Genomic DNA, 19,584 nt, shown 5'->3' with positions numbered 1-19,584 from the left:
TGGCTATGGAAGCAGCTGAGATTTCGTGTTGTACAATGAAAAGAAAGAACGCAAGAAACATCGCTTATATTCGGCAGGTTTGTGCGAGCATCTATGCGATTAAACGGCTACCAAGTTACTCGAAGCGCCGCTCAATCGCAGCTAGCGCAATTTAAATGCAGTTTTCCTTCCTCTGGCAAGTGCTTGTGAGACACGAGTCTTAATATATGCAAGAGCAAATTACCGTTGAGCACGTGCACCGTGATGTTTGCAGGGTCTGCGTAAGATGGTATGCAGGAGTAGTTGCCAGAGTCCCGAGTGGCTGCGTCAAGAACCTGGGCGAAGGAAGCAGAAGGGTCAGTCCGCGGGCACTCGTCCATGCATTGCACTTGAACCAGATTTTTAAGTGTGAAGCACTTTGGGGTTCCGGGCTGTCGGCGTCTAATGTGATGTCATGTCGTCGTGGTCACGCGCAAGAACAAGATCTGCCGAAAACTCGCGTCTCGTTCACTTGGTATATATATATATATATATATATATATATATATATATATATATATATATATAGACCCTTTTCGCGGAACAGTTTGTTTTAGAGAAATGAGATGGCGCTCACGGCGGCGCGCCATACCTCTCCTCAGCGACCGCGCACGAATACGAAACCATTACCGCTTCCACCTTGCTTCTGAGCGATCAGTTGTCGGAAATGCAACTGAATTTTCGCTAACACACTGTGCTCCAATCATTCTAGATTGAATCATGTGGATTGAAGACGTGTGCAGTAGTTGGCTGCAAAAATAGTGACTGGCATGTTAAGGAATAGAATGAATCTGTGTGGCCAAGTTCGCGGACCACTGCTGCAACTGTCCGAACTTGTTACCGGCACTTCGTGATGTACGGCTTTCCTCGAGGACACAGAAATTCGCTCATCCGCCAGCCTTGTATCGCTAATATTCAAAGAAAGTGATTCATCCCCAGGACGTCGGCAAGAGTGAGTACCACTCGTTAAACAATGACAAAGGGAGCATCACCGCTTCCTGTCATAGTAAGTTTCGCGCACGTTATCTTTACACATCTGTCCCAAATGGCAGGAAAACTTACGCCCACTCTATCGCCGTCGTATCAAGAATAAGTGAATGGGCGCACACTTGAATATGTGTGCACTGTATACGCACAATAAATGACGGTACTACTCCAATAGCGCAGGAATGGTCGAAGCTGAATGTTTGGTCACGGTCGACAAGAGTGAGCGAGATACTAGAGGTAATATATATTTGCTACAAGGCATTAAAATGTACAAAACAGCTACGTTTCAAGCCTTGTGCGCAGCAAGAACAAATCTATCGGAACTGAGCACACCCGCGAGCGATTAAGCAGAAAATAATCAGATAGTGGCCGCACCGAGCAACTTCACTGGGTCCGAAACTGACAAGCCACTGCTTCAAAATATTTTCCGAATAAAGAACAAAGAGCAAATCACACTAATCCTGACTGAATTCATAATCGGACAGCTTGGAATACATATTTAGCTCCGCTTTTAGAACAAGCACCGTATACACTGCTTGCGCCGTTTGGACATAACTTAATCAGCTCCGAAAGCGCTTTTGCATGTTCTCTGAAGCTGTGATCAAACCTTCGTGTCGTCCACCTAGTCACCGTCTACGATATCTCCGAAAACAGAGGTTTTCTAAGCCGCGCCGGCGTCACTTCCATTGTAAACAAGGAGGCAACGGAGGCAGTTGAGGCAAGCAATGCACGCATCACCACGTGATCAAACATGGCAGCGCCCACGGGATCACCGCGCAAAGGGTCAATACCAAAATTAGCATGGAAGGGTATGAATGTATGACTTAACATGACTGATAGGCCATGACATCAATAACATCACATGCTCGTCAGTTACGTCACTATTAACGATGATAAAATCACGTGTGGCACATACCCGCATTGGATATGTGGGTATGAGCTTCTCCTTTGCCAACAACTTCTTCTCTGCCCTTTGCCTGGCGGTGCCGGTCGCCCGCACCGTCTCTTATCTCCACACGGCTCTGACCTTTCTATGCGGTGTGCATTCGCCGCTCAGCTTCCGTTGAAGCGATAGACCGCACGATTCTTCGCCCGCTGCAGCGGCTGGCTGCGCTTGCTGCCAGCGTTTTGACAGTCGTTGTCGGCGGTCATTCAGTGTGATCTATTCATGTTTGCTTGTGCGCGCTGACACTACGATTGTTATTTCAGTTAGTAAGCCATGCAATGTGTCCACGTTTATGCACACCATAAAACTACTATCCCTACTCCGAATAGCTCTCTACTAATTTGCTATCGCAATCGATGCTTTGCCTTTCGGGCGAAACTGCGACATTTTTTTCACAGTAGCATGCCAAAAGATGGTAGCGTTGTCTCGCGTGACAGAATACGTAGTGAATTGCTTTTTCCTCGATTTCAAATCATGCGCAACCAAAAATACAGGAGCTAAATGCATTCCTCAAGGAGCTGGGAAGAAAGAAAACACTGAAGCAAACCAAAAGTTGCCAGGCCTTGGGTATGTGGCCATGAATCGTTCTGTTCAACCGAGAGATAAGCAATGGGCTTTGCTTAAACGTGCATCTTAAGACGTTCAGCGGAAGTGATCATTTTGTATTATGAAGAATAAAATTGATGACCGCCCATCTCTAAAATCGAATTGTCGTGAACTATAAACCACACAGGTTCTGCTTTCACAGTGCGGCCTCGATGCAGTCCGCACTGTGATGTGTCCTCTTATTTCTTACGATATGAAACAGCGCTGTTATCGAATGCAGTGTCTAACCAGGGTTTTCGTTCCTTCTCGTCTTATTTCTCCTTCCTTTGGCTCGAATCTTCGCACCACTGCGATCCTATCTCACTCTTCATCATTGCTTGCGATGAGCTCACAATTTTAGCTTGTGGCAATGCAAGTGTTCTATACTTCTGGCGAGCAATTGTTTTGTCGACGGAGACGAAAAAATCCTGGGATCCTAGTGATATACAGCTTCGCTGTAAGAAGGACAACCTATATACATTTATTTAACGTTTAGCTATGCTGTCTGAGGATGCTCTGTTGCGAAGTTAGTGCCGCTCACTTCACGCAAAGTATTGCTATCTCTCAATAATAACTAGGTTTATACAATCATATTCCGCAGTAACTGAGCGTTTTTGGTGCTGGGGGGGAGCCAATCGAGGCGAATGAAGAAAGACGAAAATAATTCGTTTGTAGCAGAATCGACGCATAATCGCTTATTGGCACTGATGATAGCAACGTGGCTGTAGCAGAGAAACACGGCATACGAGGGGCCATACGCGCCAAAGTGTGTACCTGCAGCCTGGAGACGGTGGTGGCTGGGCCCCGTTCGGTGACAACGCGAATTCCCTCCCGACGACTCGAGTCGTAGTTGATCATGCGGTCATCGTGGTACCAGAAGACGTACACTGGGGGCGTACGCGTGTCAGTCACCACGCACGTCAGGTTGATGGTGTTGCCGCTCTGGATGTACAGGTTGCTGCCCTCAGGTATGCGTGCCTTCGCCACTGCGACGGATTAAACAGAAGCGCTTTGAGGGGAGAGGTGAACCATGCGAGTTGGAATCAGTGATCGCGAACAAAAAGACACAGACAGGAGGCGTGGCGCCGGCTACAAATGCAGCGCGTTTGCTCAAGACACGCAAAAACTACAGGTACTATATAACTCCGAACAGTTTTCTATGCAGCACCTTAACTGTTGAGTATATCAGTAGTAGTCGGCGTACGTGTCCTGTCTAATTCTTTCTCTACGTCATTTTTGTGGCTTTTCTAGAGGGGAAATGGAAACGCTAACATTAGAAATGTCTTCAACTCCGAGATATATTCCGCGAAGTTCGAAACTAAACAAATCCCGTCATCATGGAGCCACCGAAGACGTTTAACACTGTATGCCTGAAGAAAGTTTTTTAATTTTGAGCACGGGCCGAGTGAGAATGCATGACATTATGTCCATTTCTTGCAGCGGACGAGCTCCTATTGCACGCGAATGTCAGTTGTCGTCTTACCGCTTCTGCGTGCTGGCGGCAGATGGCTAGAGTTTGAAGCATCACTTCGTCTTATCGCAAGCAGACAGCTCCAGAAACCAGCCACTAGGGCCCCTCACAATAACCGAAACAGGTGTACTTAGCCTACTACTGAACTTAGACACAAAGTAATTGCCAGGACCTGATAATATACCTGATTCATTTTCTCGAAGGTATACTGAGTGGATGGCCACGTACCTACTAGTACTGTTTAACAAGGCACTGTCCTCGAACACCCTCCCTGAGGAATGGGAAACAGCTGAAGTAATGCCAGGTCATGAATCAGGAAGTAAAACAACTTTCTCACTGCAAACCAATCTGATTAACATGCACAGTAGGTAAACTATTGGAACACATCGCCTTAAAGCAAATAAACCAAGCACCTTGAACAGGAAGACATACTTACAGCTTGTGAGCACGGTTTTCGCTAAAGGGTTTCCACGATCACAAAGCTAATTGAACTAACTGATTCACTATAACCGATATAAGTATTGTTCTTCAGAAACACGTAGACCTCATCTTTCTGGACTTTCATAAGATTTCGATCGCGTAACACATAAAGAACTAATTGAAAACTCGAACTTACTTTAGGAAAAGACCCTACTTCCGACTGTAATAGAAACTACCTTACTAACCACCGTCAGTTTATAGAAATAAGTTCACAGTTTTCCTCTACATCTAATGTGATATCCGGAGTTTCACAAAGGCAACCTTCTTGCTCCAGTTTTATTTCTTGGGGCCATTAATGACCTGCTCTGTAATATTCCTGTTAACGTTAGACTTTTTGCTGACGACTGTGTTCTGTGTCAAGCGATCGATTCTTATAATGACCGTATTCAAATGGTGCAATGATTGGAAAATAACATTGAACATTAAACAATCTGCTACCTTATCAATTACGGTAAAGAAGCACAGATCGGAGTTCCAGTACTCTATAAATTAAACCGCACCTAACCTGGCTGAAGAGTGCAAGGACCTCGGCTTAGCATTAACACACCACTTTAGATGGGATCGTCATGTTAACACCGTCAGCTCAACCTCACAAAACAAGTTGTTCTTTTTAAACAGACGTCTCAGTCTAGCACCCCCAAACACTAACCTACTAGCATATAACACATTTGTCAGATCAGTCTTGGAATATACCAGTGTTGCTTGGTTTCCCTTCACCAAACAACTCAGCAAACTAGCAGCTGTTCAAAGAAGGGTGCTAAGATGTAGTTAGAACAGAAATCACCGCCCAAGCACTCCGTACAGATGGTTAACCAGTGAAGCTGGAACGTGCGACCCCGGTGTTTATCACTGGGTTAATCCCGACGGTTCATCAAACGACAGCTTCCTATAGGCGCTGCCGGATCCTCGGTACGCAGTTGCTGCTTGCGCTCGGCCAGCCGGGCCTGTGCCCGGCCTGCAGCATCGGCATGGCGAACTCTCTCGCGGTGCTGCTGTCGACGTTTTTCTTCCTAAGCTGCCTGCTGTCGGGGAGTCCGTACGATGCGTGGCCTACCAATGTTGAAGTCGGAGAGAAACTGCTGCACGAGCGCTCGGCTGCGAAGGAGAGAACGACGTCCCTGAGGGCGCAGCCAATAGTGCGTCTATCTTTATCTTTCTCTTTTACGTGTGACAAGGTAGTTCAAGGCCGCGTTACAGGGATATGTGCAATTGCGCACTATCATGGACCCTTTCTGCACTATCACCAGGATCGGCCCACATTTCTGCGCACACCGGATGGACGGATTTTGCTTTCGCCTAGCCATATACAGCTTAGCTGTAATATAGAATAAGACTCACCCACAGTGTCGCTAACACAAGTCGGTACTATCGCTTTAGAAAATCAAGCTGATCTTGCGCGACTGAACATGATGTACTAATACATAATCAATTATGAATAGACAGTTTCTAATACCTACCTATAACACAGACACAATCTGCCAATCATAAACACTCCATAACATTAAACAAATTCTCATTTCACACGGAGAGTCATAAGTATCCATTTTTCCTTAATTTGATACGTAAATAGAACAAGGTGAATCCTTCTATTAACAACCAAACATTACCCATATTTTTTATCATTAGTAAAAAAAGAATGACATACTTTCTAATTATGATCCTACGTCTGTTATTATCATTTTCTGTGAAACTAATGGGTGTACTGATTGTTATCGTATGTGTTAGGATTTCCCTTTTTGTTATGATCCTCGATGGGATCGACAGTGTAAATAAATAAATAAATAAATAAATAAATAAATAAATAAATAAATAAATAAATAAATAAATAAATAAATAAAAATTGGCGTGCAGGAGTAAGAACAGAAATAAAAATACGTTGTTCGCCAGACCCGTCGTAATCGTTTAAATTTTGGAATGTCGCAAAATGAAGAGACCTTTATTCTGCATATCACTGGGGGCTGCGTGGCGTGGCACTATACTTTAGTGAACGAAAAGTGCGCCAATAAATGTGGCGACGGAAAAGGTCTCTATGTTCCATAGAGACCTTTTAGAGACCATAGGAAAAGGACTATGTTCCATTCTAATCTGATTGTTTGAATTTGTGTTTTGACTGTTTGATCGTCTGATACTCGATGTGTGAAACTCGTATCACCCTCTGCGCGGCGAATCTCCCTCATTCGTAAGTGACATGCGTTGGTGCACGAAAAATGAAGGCCGATGACAAGAAGTGGGGGGGGGGGGAATGCCCATGGTATGTACCGTTGTAGATGCCTTAATAATGGCGCTATGCATCGCAACAGCGGCCTCTGTCATGTGAACATTTTAATAGTGGCTCACGTTTATTTACAAGATGGAAGATGATAGCTCGAGGTGGGCAATTTCCCGAGGTGCTCGCAGAGTAGCGCAACTTCGCTCTCCTATTCTTCGACGCTCCTTTAGCACGTTTCACTTCCCCGTTCGCAGACGATGCCCACTGAGTGAGTCAGTGAGAGGAGCGATGGTGGTAAGGCTAGAGGTGCGTGGCGTGATTCAACTGTGTCTTGCTCGGGCGGTGACCAATACTTCTTCTGTCACGAGAGATTACATGCATATAACGATGCTGAGACAGTCAAGGATAAGGAACGAGCCGGAGTAGCGGGCCAAGAACTTCTGGCACAAAAGACAGTTGTGTAGCGGCATCAACAGCCACACAAAGTGACCTTTAGAGTAAGAAAAGTGGTAATGGCGTGCGTCATAGCATGTCTTTGTCGCTCGTTTATCACCTCGAGCGGTCGTCAAAGTTAATATTGTACTATTCACGTTCACGATGGACGCGGACGCAACCGTGTTTTTTGTTGGCGAGACGGACTTTCGGAAGTGCTGCCCGAATACGTAGGTCGAAATAACTTCCGCGCTGATTCTCTCATACAAGGCAACGTCTCCAGTGCAGGTTATCGGTAAAGTCTCTGCCAACATGATGTACAAAGACAGGAACAGAAAACAAGATCTTTTGGTCGTCCTTGGAAACTGTTCGCCAATCATAAGCTTCCAGGCTGTATACAAGCTTGGTCTAGTTCATATAGCATACCAGGTTGAAGACCATACAGAAGAAAACAGAGTGGTTGAATCGTTCCCAGACTTCTTCCAAGGAGTCGGAAAACTCAAGCATCAGCAAATTCATCTTTATGTAGGTGAAATTGTGCCTCCCGTTGCTCGACCACTGCAACGCATATGTGCGGGATGCCGTGCCACAACGTATTTAAGAACAACTTGCTTTTTCAGTACAACCGAATGAGTCTTGAGAAGAACTCTAAGTCGATTGTTCTGGTCTGTTCCCAGATGGCAAATGGTGATAACATATAGCTGTTTGAAGTTCCCCGTGGTGTATATAATCAACTCCACAAAGTAATCCCTGCTCTTCGAGCAATGAGCGCCGAGTTTTCCTTGCACATCAAGTGAAAACAGACAACGGTCATGTTCCACGGTAAATAAATCAAAGAATTTGCCCAAGAGATTGGTTTCAGACACCATAGAACCACACCCTTGTGGCCTCAGGCCAATGGAGTAGTGGATAGATTTATGAGGACGGTAGAGAAACGCGTCCACCCATCAGAGATGCCCAACTTCGTTCTCCTTTTCTACCTTCCGTTCGCGCGTTTCGATATTATTTATAGTAGCGAGCTTCCAAGACCTCTATAGGACCCAGCCGTCAAGAAACTACAATGTCCGGTATTTTTGTAAGGACGTAGTATTATTTTGACTTCTATGTGATAACGCAACTTTGTTGTAACTGCATGTTGTATGTTTCTCTATGTTCTCTATGTTGTATGTACCACTTATTCAAGAGCTTAAGTGCAGCCGGCGCCGTATTTGTGTTTCACCCATCTCCTTATATCAGGTCCATAAAAAAAAAATTAAGAACGCCTACGTACAGGACCAGCGCTGGCCCTGTGTGTAAGTGTTCTTTCGCCTCGTCTTTTCACGCTATTTAAGCTGGCAGTATGTCAGGCGGTAATATAACGCTCACATTTACTCTTTAGTAAATTTTCAAGGCCGTACTAAAAGACAAGTTTGCACATGCAGAGTCAGAGTGATGCTGTTTATACTTGCGGAATTTCACGGCAATTGGGTTAATTAGCGTAGTAATAATTATTACTAAATACAGGCTAGCCAAGGCAGCGTAATGGGTGGCCGGTGCGTTTCGTTTGAGCTTGAAGAGAACAAGGAAAAATTCGTCGGCCCTTTCACTCTGTGAAGATGCTTAACCAGTGAAGCTGAAACGTGCGGCCCCGGTGTTTATCACTTGGTTAATCGCGAGGGTTCATTAAAGTATTTCTCAATTATGAGGTTACACACACGTTCGACTGCGACGGAGAGAACAACTTCTCTGACGGTATGCCCGCAGTCCCCCGTTGTCGTTTGCGATTCTTAGAAATTATATTGCTTCAAAATTAAATCTGACCGTTACGGTAAGACAATGAATGGCTCATACTCCCTGAAGCAATGGTTCATACACCGTAAACGTGGCTCCCTATTGCGACAACAGAAGAGAAGTGAAATTCTACGCTGGAATGATGAGCAGCAACGCAGCCAGCTGTGGAAGCAGACGGCGACGACGAACGCGAGAGCAGTGACACGAGAGCGTGCCGAGCACGGGCCAACGAGCCGGCTGCGGAAGGAGACGACGACGCTCGAGCCAATGCTGGTGATGATAGTTTTCTGTGGACAGGCGATTTCGCCTAGCCATATAAAGCTTCGCTTTAAAAAGAAGTGTTCCACTATACTGCTTTAAGCAGTAAATGACCTAAGTACACCAATAGTACCTAACGTGTGAGCAATTTATTATTTTTTCACATTCCTGTGTACCGCTGCCCCCTCCCCCTGTGTTGTTTTTTTTTTTTCTGTTTGTAGTTTTCTTTTTCTCTTTTTGTTTTTTGCATTAGTTTGAGCTAATGGTTGAACTTTCCATAGTATAATCCTGTTTGGAGTATTTATCAGGCTCGTGTGCTGCCGATCGTTGATGCTTCTAACTGTTGAATACAAAACGGGCCGCACTGCGGTCCGTAGTATGCAGGTGCGAGACGGTATCTTCCCTCGCCGCCGCAAGGTTCCACAGTTTAGACTCCGACGGTCACCACGTACACAACGCGTCAGACCTGCTTGCTTGTATCTTCGGCGTCACACTTGGCAGTGCGGTAATAAATGCGTTGTCGACTCTTTATAAATTGCTACTAGAACGGCGCACCCGTCCGCTCTACCGCGGCGATGTGCCTCCGCCAACAGGCTGGTGGCTGCAGGCCCGGTGCGCGTCGGAGAGATCGTATCGTGCCTGCCTGCCTATCTACGAGTGCGCTGGGAAGGGCCACTCGCTTTAGTGCAGCAATAGAAGACAGGATCTGAGGCCATTCGTTAAGGTGAATCTTATGTGGCAGGGCATCGAAAGCGAAACATCTGGCCGAAAAACGCCCAGACTCCAGGCACCGTGGCCCCATGATAGCCGAGCGTGATACGACCTGAGTCCGTAACGGCGCAGTACAGAATTATATTGGCACGCAGACATTTCTTCGCGAGCTTGAGACCGACAGGACATGCATGGATGTTAAAAACGTGCTAAAAAATTAAATAGGAAGCCAAAACAGCAAAAATAACAAGGAAGAAGAGAAGAAAAGCCAGAAAGAAAATAAAGCAAACGTCATTTGCCGGTAGATGGGGAAGACGTACCTAACAAGAACGGCTCCAGCACTTATCCAAACCTACATATATATAATACGCAGCATCTCGAGAGAAAAGAAAAGAAACAAAGGAAGGCATTTACAAGCAAAGTTGAGTGCACACTTTCCTTTTTTGTTAACACTTTTGGCTAGCAACTCCTCTTCTCCAGCGGTATCCCTGGTTTTATGACACTTTTGCATCTGTGTCTGCTGCCACTGATAACTTTAGAAACAAATAGGCCGGCTGCGTGCCGAGGATCTCGGAGGATTTAAACCCTAGTGTACAATGCTATCGCAATAGCCTGGAAGCGTGATAAGCTGGCGCTAACGACCACCTAAATGCTTGGCGCCGTTAGAAAATGAGATAAGAGAATCCTTCCACCATTTCGCCCATAATTATTGTTTCATTATTTAGGTATGGGTGTCGTTTTGAAATGAGCTCAGCAAAGCTCTGAGTAGGCATGCGGACTTCTGTCCGTAATAGGAGCAAGGTAAATGTAGGTACAGGAGCACAGCCTCTGGCGTTATTTCTGCGCAAAAAAAAAAAAAAAAAGTCGGGGTAGCTTGCACTATTGGCGCAAGGCTAAAGACACAGCGGATCTGATCGGTTCCTAGCTGGTCCTGGCTATACTAAGTGATGCTAAGTTATACAAAGTGTATAAGCATTTCCGCGTGATCCGTGGCATCGGGGAGCGCCTCGCGAAGTATTTGTAGTCCGAGCACACGTAGCGGAAGTTGGGCGAAAGCTATGCACGTGTACCGGTGGCGCGCAGCAGACGAAACGCCGGGATGACGTCAGGGCGCATGCGAAGTAGCGTGCAGCTGGTAGAGGCTCGGCCGAGCCGCCGCCAGAGGCACCTGCTGCAGTCACGGACACCGCGAGCGTTCGGCGCTAATGCGGGGAAACGGAGAAGCACCTCTGCGGGTTGCCTCGTTGCCAGTTGGTGCTGGTACAATTTGTTTCTCTGTCTCTCTCTCTAGCTCTCTCTCGCTCTCATTTTCTCTTTCTCTCTCCCGAGCATAGCGCGCGACGCTCCGCGAGGTGGTTGCTAGGCAACGCAGTGGCAGGCGGCACATATTACGGCCGGCTTGAACAGCTCCGGTGGCAATAAGTATAATCATCACCATCATCATCACCATCATCATTATCATCATCAGCCTATATTTATGTTCACTGCAGGACGAAGAAAAAAAAGAAAAAAGAGAAAGAAAAGTGTACAATCACTGCATTCTACCAGTGCTAACATATGGGACATAAACTTGGAGGTTAACAAGCTCGAGACCAAGTTAAGAACCGCACAAAGAGCGATGGAACGAAAAATGTTAAGCCTAACGTTAAGAGACAGGAAGAGAGCGGTGTGGATCAGAGAGCAAACGGGGATAGCCGATATTCTAATGGACATTAAGAGAAAAAAATGGAGCTGGGCAGGCCATGTAATGTGTAGGATGCATAAGTGTCATTAGAGAGGCATAATAGTTTGCACACTGTTATCGACAAACGATGTGCTGACGTTCATGCCGTTTACGAGGAGTCACAAAATAAAGAAATAAAACTAAACGGCCCCGAAAAAAATTATGAAACCCTAGAAGTTTATTGAGCGCACTGTTTCACTTTTGTCGCATTTTATTTATTTATTTATTTATTTATTTATTTATTTATTTATTTATTTATTTATTTATTTATTTATTTATTTCACAATACTGCCGGCCAGCTTGGCCCAAGCTGGAGTGTAATATGATACAACAATAACATTACAAAACGCGGGTACAAGATATGCAGCATTAATGAAAAAAAAATAAACAAAAACGAGTGTTCACATTGACAAACGAACAGGTTATATCTCTGCACCTACGAAACATCAATTCAAACAAAAAGCAGATGAATGTAGCAACATATTTTCAAGTGTCTTACAAAAATCGGTGGACTCAAAAACTGTTTTAGGAATGGCGCGTTAGGCGAAAATCGTTCGTGTGAGGAAACTGTATTTAAATGCATTAGTATGTTGCGAATATCGGTTTTAATGCATGATCCTGTGTGTTTCGAGTCCTTCGGGTACTCAAGGGTTGGACGTATGAAGGTAAGGACATGTCTAGATTGCCTTTTAAAATGTCATGCCAATACATTGCACGATAATATTTTCTACGCATTTGTAATGTTGCAATATAAGTTTCCCGCATAAACTTAGCAGGGGAGTGCCACCTTTCACTTTTTCCAAAAACAAATCTGATAGATTACCATTGTAGCACCTCTAGCTTTCTTTATATAATATGATGCTTAGTTTGATAATCTCAAATGACGGAAGCACATTCTATTTTCGACTTGATGTATGCATTCTATACCGATCACCTGAGCCTTGTTGGAGGTTTTCCTAATTTCCTCCTTAAAAACACAACTTCCTAGAGACTGATGCACAAATGTCAGAAATGAGCTGACCTGGAAAATGTTGAATTTAATGTAACGCTAAATATTTGTGTTATTTGTACCATTCTTTTGTGTTAAATTATATAGGCATTAAAATTAGGCTGCACTTTACGTGTAATACGAATTTTGTTTAACGTTAACTTCCCTGTCCCATGTTCAACAGCACTGCTCAACCTTCAACTACTGGCCCTGTAAAGCACCATGGTCACTTTCGCACAGTGCTTCTTCACATTTAATACAGTCATGTGCAACTGGTTTTATACACACAGAGTCAGACACTAATTCAATTGAGTCATTTACATACGCTAAAAACAGAAAAAGACCCAGAACACTGACTTGCGGCACACAAGAAATAAGAGACAGGGAGGATATTGGTTGTCTGATCATCCACCACAACTATTTTGCAAGTACGCTTCCACCCACTTAACTAAATAAAAAGCAAGACCAATGAATTCTCATTTATGCAGCTGTTTACCAAGCCATATTTTGTCGAATACTTTCATGTAGTCTACAAAAAGCTCATCTATTTGCCCTGAGTGATCTAACTTTATATATAATATATAAACATGTACAGTGGTAAGTAGCTCCATTGCTCTAGGTTTTACCTTTGTGAAAGCATGTAGAAATGGGTACAAACATTATGTTAGACAAGAAAGACCTAATATGACGTCGTTCTGCAAAATTTTCGGACGGTATATATTAGTGGATGATACAGCAGCGCCACGCCGTGTGCGTCCTCTCTGCAGCCGACTGAGCACAGATGTTACCTCTAGCACGGCGGCGAATGACGGCAAGCACCTTCCTCTCACCCACACGCCGTCCTCAGCACACTACTCCTCCTCGCCACATTTCCCCTACTCGCATTATTTTTCGCCACAGTCATATCGCCGACAGCACCATCAATACCCCTCCCGGCTCCACAACTAAAGCTGGGCTTTAAACGACGCTTTCCTGCTGTTTTTGTTAACGCGCTATAGTATTCTTCTACTTCGAACCCTACTTCTCATCAGTCGAGGAGAGTACATGAACACAGAGCAATGTGAAGGAACCAACAGGCAAACATAAAAGGAAGAACAAACCACTAGGGCGACAAGACACCTAAAGGAGACAAAAACATCGTGCGAATCCCCACGCACTGTGGGAATTGATGTAAGCGAATCTTTCCTCGCTGTTTGCGTTGATCGGCGATAATTGACGGTGATGTTGATGCCGACTGTTTAAGTTCTTCAGGTGTAAGTGCAATACGAGAGTGGTGAGTTAATGTTAAACTCTGCCTTGCGTGCACCACTTGTGTTTGTCTCCGTAGTACACATTACGGCGTAGTACGTAGTCACAGCCATGGTCAAGTGGTTAAGACGCTCAGCCCCGCTGCGGGAAGTGAGTGGTTTGGTCCCTACCACCGCACATCAGCCGGATTTGTAAGACAGGTACAAGCAGTCTCCTGGCGTATGGCTTTCCAAGGGAGCGTTGCTTGTACAGACCGCTGTGCTGTACAGAACCACTGTGGACCGCTGTGCTGTACAGAACTTCGTACAGACCGCTGTGCTTGCTGTGCAAGAACCCAGACGAACAAAACATCAAGACTCTTAGAAAAGAGTATGGTGGTTCCGTGCCGCTTAATTCATAATAGGCGCACAGAAAGCTTCGCTTACATCAATTCCCGCAGTGCATAGGTTCCTTCCAGGCGTATAAATCTCGCGCAAATGCTGAGAACCTGGCGCCTATTTTGCCGGTAGCACTCGCCTGCCTCCCTACAGCAGTCGCGGATGCTCGACAATTTCACCACAGCTGTGGTGGGAAAAGGAGTGCTCAGAGACCTTCGCAAATCTCTATTTTGAGATGGGAACCCATATAAACAACCGAGCACCAGGTCGTGGTGCATCTCTACCCATTAGAAACAACCGGTGGGTTTCCGGCGGAACCAGGATTCGAACCTAGTACCACCTGCGCACAAAGCGGACGCTCTACCATTTCACCATCACTGCGGTTGGCAGAGTTGGCAGAGCGATGTCGTATACGTGCCGAAAGGGCTCGACAAGGTTAACTTTCACCCGAAAAGGGAGTTTCTCGAGCCGCAGTCTGCTACAATCTTGCTGCAAAATTTGAGCTGGACAGCACAGTGGTAAGTACAAAATGTTTTTTTTTTCTTTTCTTAATTTTAAAAGACGGACATGGGTCTCTACACTAGCCTAAATATGCCCAGTGCAGCCACCGTGAATAAATTGCTATGTCTCAACTGCGCGCTCAGCGTTGTTCCTGGGAGACCACAGAACCACGAGGAACACTGGTGTTTCTGCAATACGTCGTGCTCTTCACCTTGGAGGCCTACGTTAGGGGAACACAAAATCGTACCAAACAAAATTTGCACATTAAGGACGTGAGCACATATTCTAGAAAGGTTATCGGTGGCATTGTGACTCGGCCATGCTAGGAAAAGCGATTCGTAAACCTCTAGCGTGCTTGTCACTCACCGACCACGGATAGCGAGATGTTGAGGCTCATTTTGGGTTCGGTAGAGACCTGGCATTCGTAGACGCCGGCGTCCCACTTCTGCGTGTAGCGAATCTCGAGCGTCCAGTCCTCGGATCCTTCCAGGTGAATCGAATGGAACCGCTGGTCCGACGTGTACGTGTACGTGCCCACCGTCAGGATGTGCAGGTCACGCTGCCGGACCCACGACACCTGCGAGGCAGATGTCCGTTAAGCCGTTATTGTTTGTTGGCTGAAAGGAGACATTAATTACGTTTATAAACCACTCTACTGCAAGCTACTTTTATAAGCGATAGCATCGTCGTCGGAATTGGTATTTCCTTATATGTTTCAACTATAGACCATTTGAGGCACGTAGGGATCAGTAGCTCCCCGCGAGAAATCCTCGAATATTGGTGGACATCGTTTTCTCGGGTATCCGGCCATACAGATCACCACGCAAACGCGTTCTGGTTTCTCGTGTATTGCAATTAGGCTCTATTATTTGTCCAACATAAAAGAAATTGCATTGAAGCGCAACTTCACTGCAATACAAGTGATAAGCGATGCGCCTGTAACGCGTGTACTTTCATACCTTAAGCATACTACCGGAAGCTGATTGACTATTTTACCGCCGTCAAGCTGTCTGTTGGAGTATTTGCAGTGATACCCATGCGCCATCAAGGTCGAAGTGGCACCATTAATGCGCCACTCCGGACTGGATGCCGCTGTATTGGCCCTCTTCGCGAATCAGTTTGCTCTAGAGAAACGAGATGGCGCTTTCAGCGGCACGCCGCACGTCGCTTCAAAAAAAAAAAAAAAAAAAAAAGCGCACTAAAACGAATTCATTACCTCTGCTGCCCTGCTTCTGTGCGATCAGCTGTCGGAAATACAACTCACTTTTCGCTAACGCCCTGTGCTCCATTCATGCTGCAAAATGTGAAGCGGTGGAGTCAAGACGTGTGCCGTTTAGTTGGCTGCGAAAATTATGACTGGCATGTTAAGGAATGGAATGAATCTGCGTCCAAGTTCAAGGAGTGCTGCTACAAACGGATTGCCTGTGTTGCCGGCTCTTCGCGATGCACGGCTTCCCTCAAGGATAAAAAATTTACTGATCCGGCAGCGTTGTATCGCTAACTTCCGAGGAAAGAACGTCTACCCCGGAACGATTCCGCGAGTGAGTACCACTCATTTTACGGTGACAAAAGGAGTAGCGCCGCTTCTTGGCATACATAAAGTTTCTCGCCCGTTATCTACACACATCCACCCCAACTCGCACGCAAAATTACGCATTGCCAACTTATGAAAAATAAGTGAAGGGACGCACACATGAATCAATGCGCCGAAGCATGGGTGACGGCGATTACACCGACAGCACATTCATGTTCGAAGATGAATGTTTCGTAAGGGTCCACACAGCAAGCGAGCGATTAGTGATAATATGTATTTGATACAAGCTTTTACAAAGTGCAGAACATCTACGTTACAAGCCTTGTGCGCAGCAAGAACAAATCTATCACAAATGATAGTGACCGATAGTGATCAGATAGTGACCGCCCGGGGAACTTTACTGAGTAAGAAACGTGAAAGCCATTGCTTAAAAGTATTTGCTAAATAAAGAACGAAAAGCTAAACACACTGATACTGATCTGCTTCAAAAGCTGGAAGTCAGGATAGCTTGGAATAGCTCTTTATCCCCGCTTTTAGTACAAGCATCATATACGCTGCTCGAGCCGTTTGGACAAAGCGTAACGAGCTCAGAAAACGCGCTCTGAAGCTGGGCCCTCTGAAGCTGCGCGTTCTGAAGCTGTGTCCAAAGCTTCGCCTGTCGTCCACCAAGTCACCGTCTACGATATCCGCCGAAACAGAGGTTAGCAGAGCCGCACGGGCGTCATGTACATTCATTGTAAACACAGATGTAACGGAGGTAGCTGAGGCAAGTAATGGACGCGTCCCCACGTGATAAAACATGGCAGAGCCCACGGGATTGATGTGAAAATGGTCTATAGGATTACCGCAGTTACGGCTAGAAGCACTTTGACTAAATGACGCACTGTCGATGTATGCCGATACCACTGTCGAGAACCGATGCAGCCGCAATTGGCTTCACTCGCTCACTCGCAAGCTCATGTTGGTACAGTAGAACTCCGACGAATACATTGTATACCAACCCACATTTCTACAGCTTAAATCTACGTCTGCAACGGAGATACGTCTTCCGCCAGGGATACCACGAGCTAAAGAAACACTTCTGTGCCGCCCGTATTGCTCGGAGTAGCATTCACGAATGATTATTCCTTCAACATCAGAATGGCCGACAGCTCTGCTTGCGAAAACTGTGGCGGCGAGAAGACAACTAGGAGCCTTCTTTGTGACTGTCCCCGTTACAGTGTGGCAAGAAAAAGGCTCTGGATCCCGCCGAGAAAGTGCACGTTCGCCCCTTGACGTATATAGGAGACAATCCTAGGACGCTGTTGTAGAAATCAGACGACGCGGGAATTGAACAAGACGGAAACGAAGCACAGCCCTAGCTGCCTCACATCTTCATTGCCTTCTCTGAATGGTGGCGTGTAATAAACTTCAACTTTTGGTAACTAGTCCAGACCATGTCGAACAACGAAAGATTTAAGCGCGTTATACCCGATACTTAGTGACTTGTGGACTGTGTGACTGACGCCGAAAGTTGCAGCGCATTGCATCGCGTTAGCTGTGCATTCATTTCTTTTCTCTATATTTTTTCAATTCTCTTCTTTTATGGCCATTCTTTTTCCTCTACCATTTTCCGCAGCACAGGATTGCGAGCCTGTGTTCACAATCGCTACCTTCCTTGTCTTTTTCTCTTTTCCTCCTCCTACTCCTCGATGAAGTGCTTCTTAAAAGAAAAAGATAACGCACGCACGCACGCACACACACGCACACACACACACACACACGCACGCACGCACACACGCACAGAGATGTCGTTTACACTCCTATTTGTATACATATAAAAAGTGCAGACCCGCAATTTCGCAAGAGAAGTATACCGGGAACATTTAGTCTCTATCTCAATTTCGCCGTTAAGAAGCATGGCAAACAATACTGAAAACTTCATAGCTCTGTGTGGTAAAGCATAGAGGATAACTGCGCGCCCGGCCGCGAACCACTGCGTCGACAACATCGACAAGGCCCCCGCTTTTATGAGCAACCCTGCACGCCGCAGTGATAACTGGTTGTCTTCTGCTGGCTTAGAGCAGGACAAGCCAAACGGTGCGAACAAAGTCAAAGAGGCGGTAATGGCGCGAGCGAAGCATGCACGGCACTTGGATCCTTGTTAATTTGTGTCGTTCTTGTCTCGTATACTGTGTATGCAGAAGACTCGGAGGAGTCTGTTGCTGTCTGCTGTTGCTGAAAGTATTGTGGCATTTGACCTTTGAATTTTAGTAGGATAGCAATAATACGGACACTCCAGACGAATTTCTGCCATTGCCGTGAGGTGCCGTACAGAGTCCAAGTGCGATAACAAAGCTGCTGCGCGCCGCCGTATGTTGTGGGTGCGAGAGAAAGCGTGCTATAGGCTGAGCGTAGAAGGATGGTCGCGTGATGCGCGGCGTCTTCTCGCGCGCGCTAGGCGGCGGGGAGTGCAGGTTAATGGGCATTTCTTCCACTCCGGCCGCGGCTGAGTGCACCTTATCTTAAAGGTAATCTGCGATGGGTGCAAAGATTAGTCGACCCGAGATAGCTGATGGGTTCACGTGCGCTCTGTTCTCGCGCGCCTAGTTCGCATTGGAGCGAGAAGCAGCACGAAGCGGAATTCGCTCACAGCTGCTGCTGCTCTTCATCACGCCAACGTTATGACAGCGAGTCTGCGCGGTCATCGAGTGAGTTGTGTTACTGTAAAAGAACGAACCGGCCATTGGGTTAGTTGGTGCGACATTTAAGGTAGAAGAGCGCTGAACTGCCGATGGAAAGAACGTCGACGGAAAGAACACAGGCAGAACCAGGAAAGACGCTCTTGGGAAGATGCAGATACAGGAAAGATACAGACAGGAAAGACAGCGTCTTTTCTACCTTCAGATGCGTTCTTGTTTGCCTGCGCGCGCGTGACAGCATGCTTGTCAATTTAGTGTTTGCTGCAATTTATACGGCTGATAAAACTACTAACCTTACTTCGAATAGCTGTCTAATATTTTGCTAACACAATGAATGCTTTGATTTTCGGACGAAACTGCACCTTTTTAAGAGCATAACTACGATTATTTCGTCTGCTGCCAGCGGACACCTAAATTTTGAGTAACGAATGCAACGGCTCGTATGCACTGAACTGGTCAAGTTTGCCGAATGAAAGCCTAAGCACCCTGAGGACGAAAGGCGTACAAGGTCGGAACCCATAGGCACGTGAAGAGCGTGAAACGCTGCACTGGTCTAAACGAAAGCGAGCGCGAGTGTTTTTCTGCTCTTCTGAGCCCAGGGCGCGCGTGCGTCAGCTAGACGGCAAAAACGAGGCCCAAACTTTGCCAAGGATATATTTATCGGG

At 46.0% G+C, this 19,584-nt stretch overlaps 1 protein-coding gene across 1 annotated transcript in view; it reads right to left on the bottom strand.

Annotated features, from left to right (window-relative positions):
- The window catches only part of LOC119443153 (immunoglobulin superfamily member 10-like), a 283,797-nt gene that overhangs the window by 4,753 nt on the left and 259,460 nt on the right, over nucleotides 1-19,584 (bottom strand). Inside the window, exons 3-5 of the mRNA XM_037708316.2 lie at nucleotides 15,071-15,281; nucleotides 3,311-3,522; nucleotides 224-314 (exon numbers count right to left, since the gene is read on the bottom strand). Of these exons, the coding sequence (XP_037564244.1) occupies nucleotides 224-314; nucleotides 3,311-3,522; nucleotides 15,071-15,281 (514 nt within the window). The remainder of the gene's footprint in view (nucleotides 1-223; nucleotides 315-3,310; nucleotides 3,523-15,070; nucleotides 15,282-19,584) is intronic.

Source organism: Dermacentor silvarum, chromosome 2 (assembly GCF_013339745.2).
Source record: "Dermacentor silvarum isolate Dsil-2018 chromosome 2, BIME_Dsil_1.4, whole genome shotgun sequence".
Lineage (NCBI taxonomy): Eukaryota > Metazoa > Arthropoda > Arachnida > Ixodida > Ixodidae > Dermacentor > Dermacentor silvarum.
This window is presented reverse-complemented; position numbering and strand designations above follow the sequence as displayed.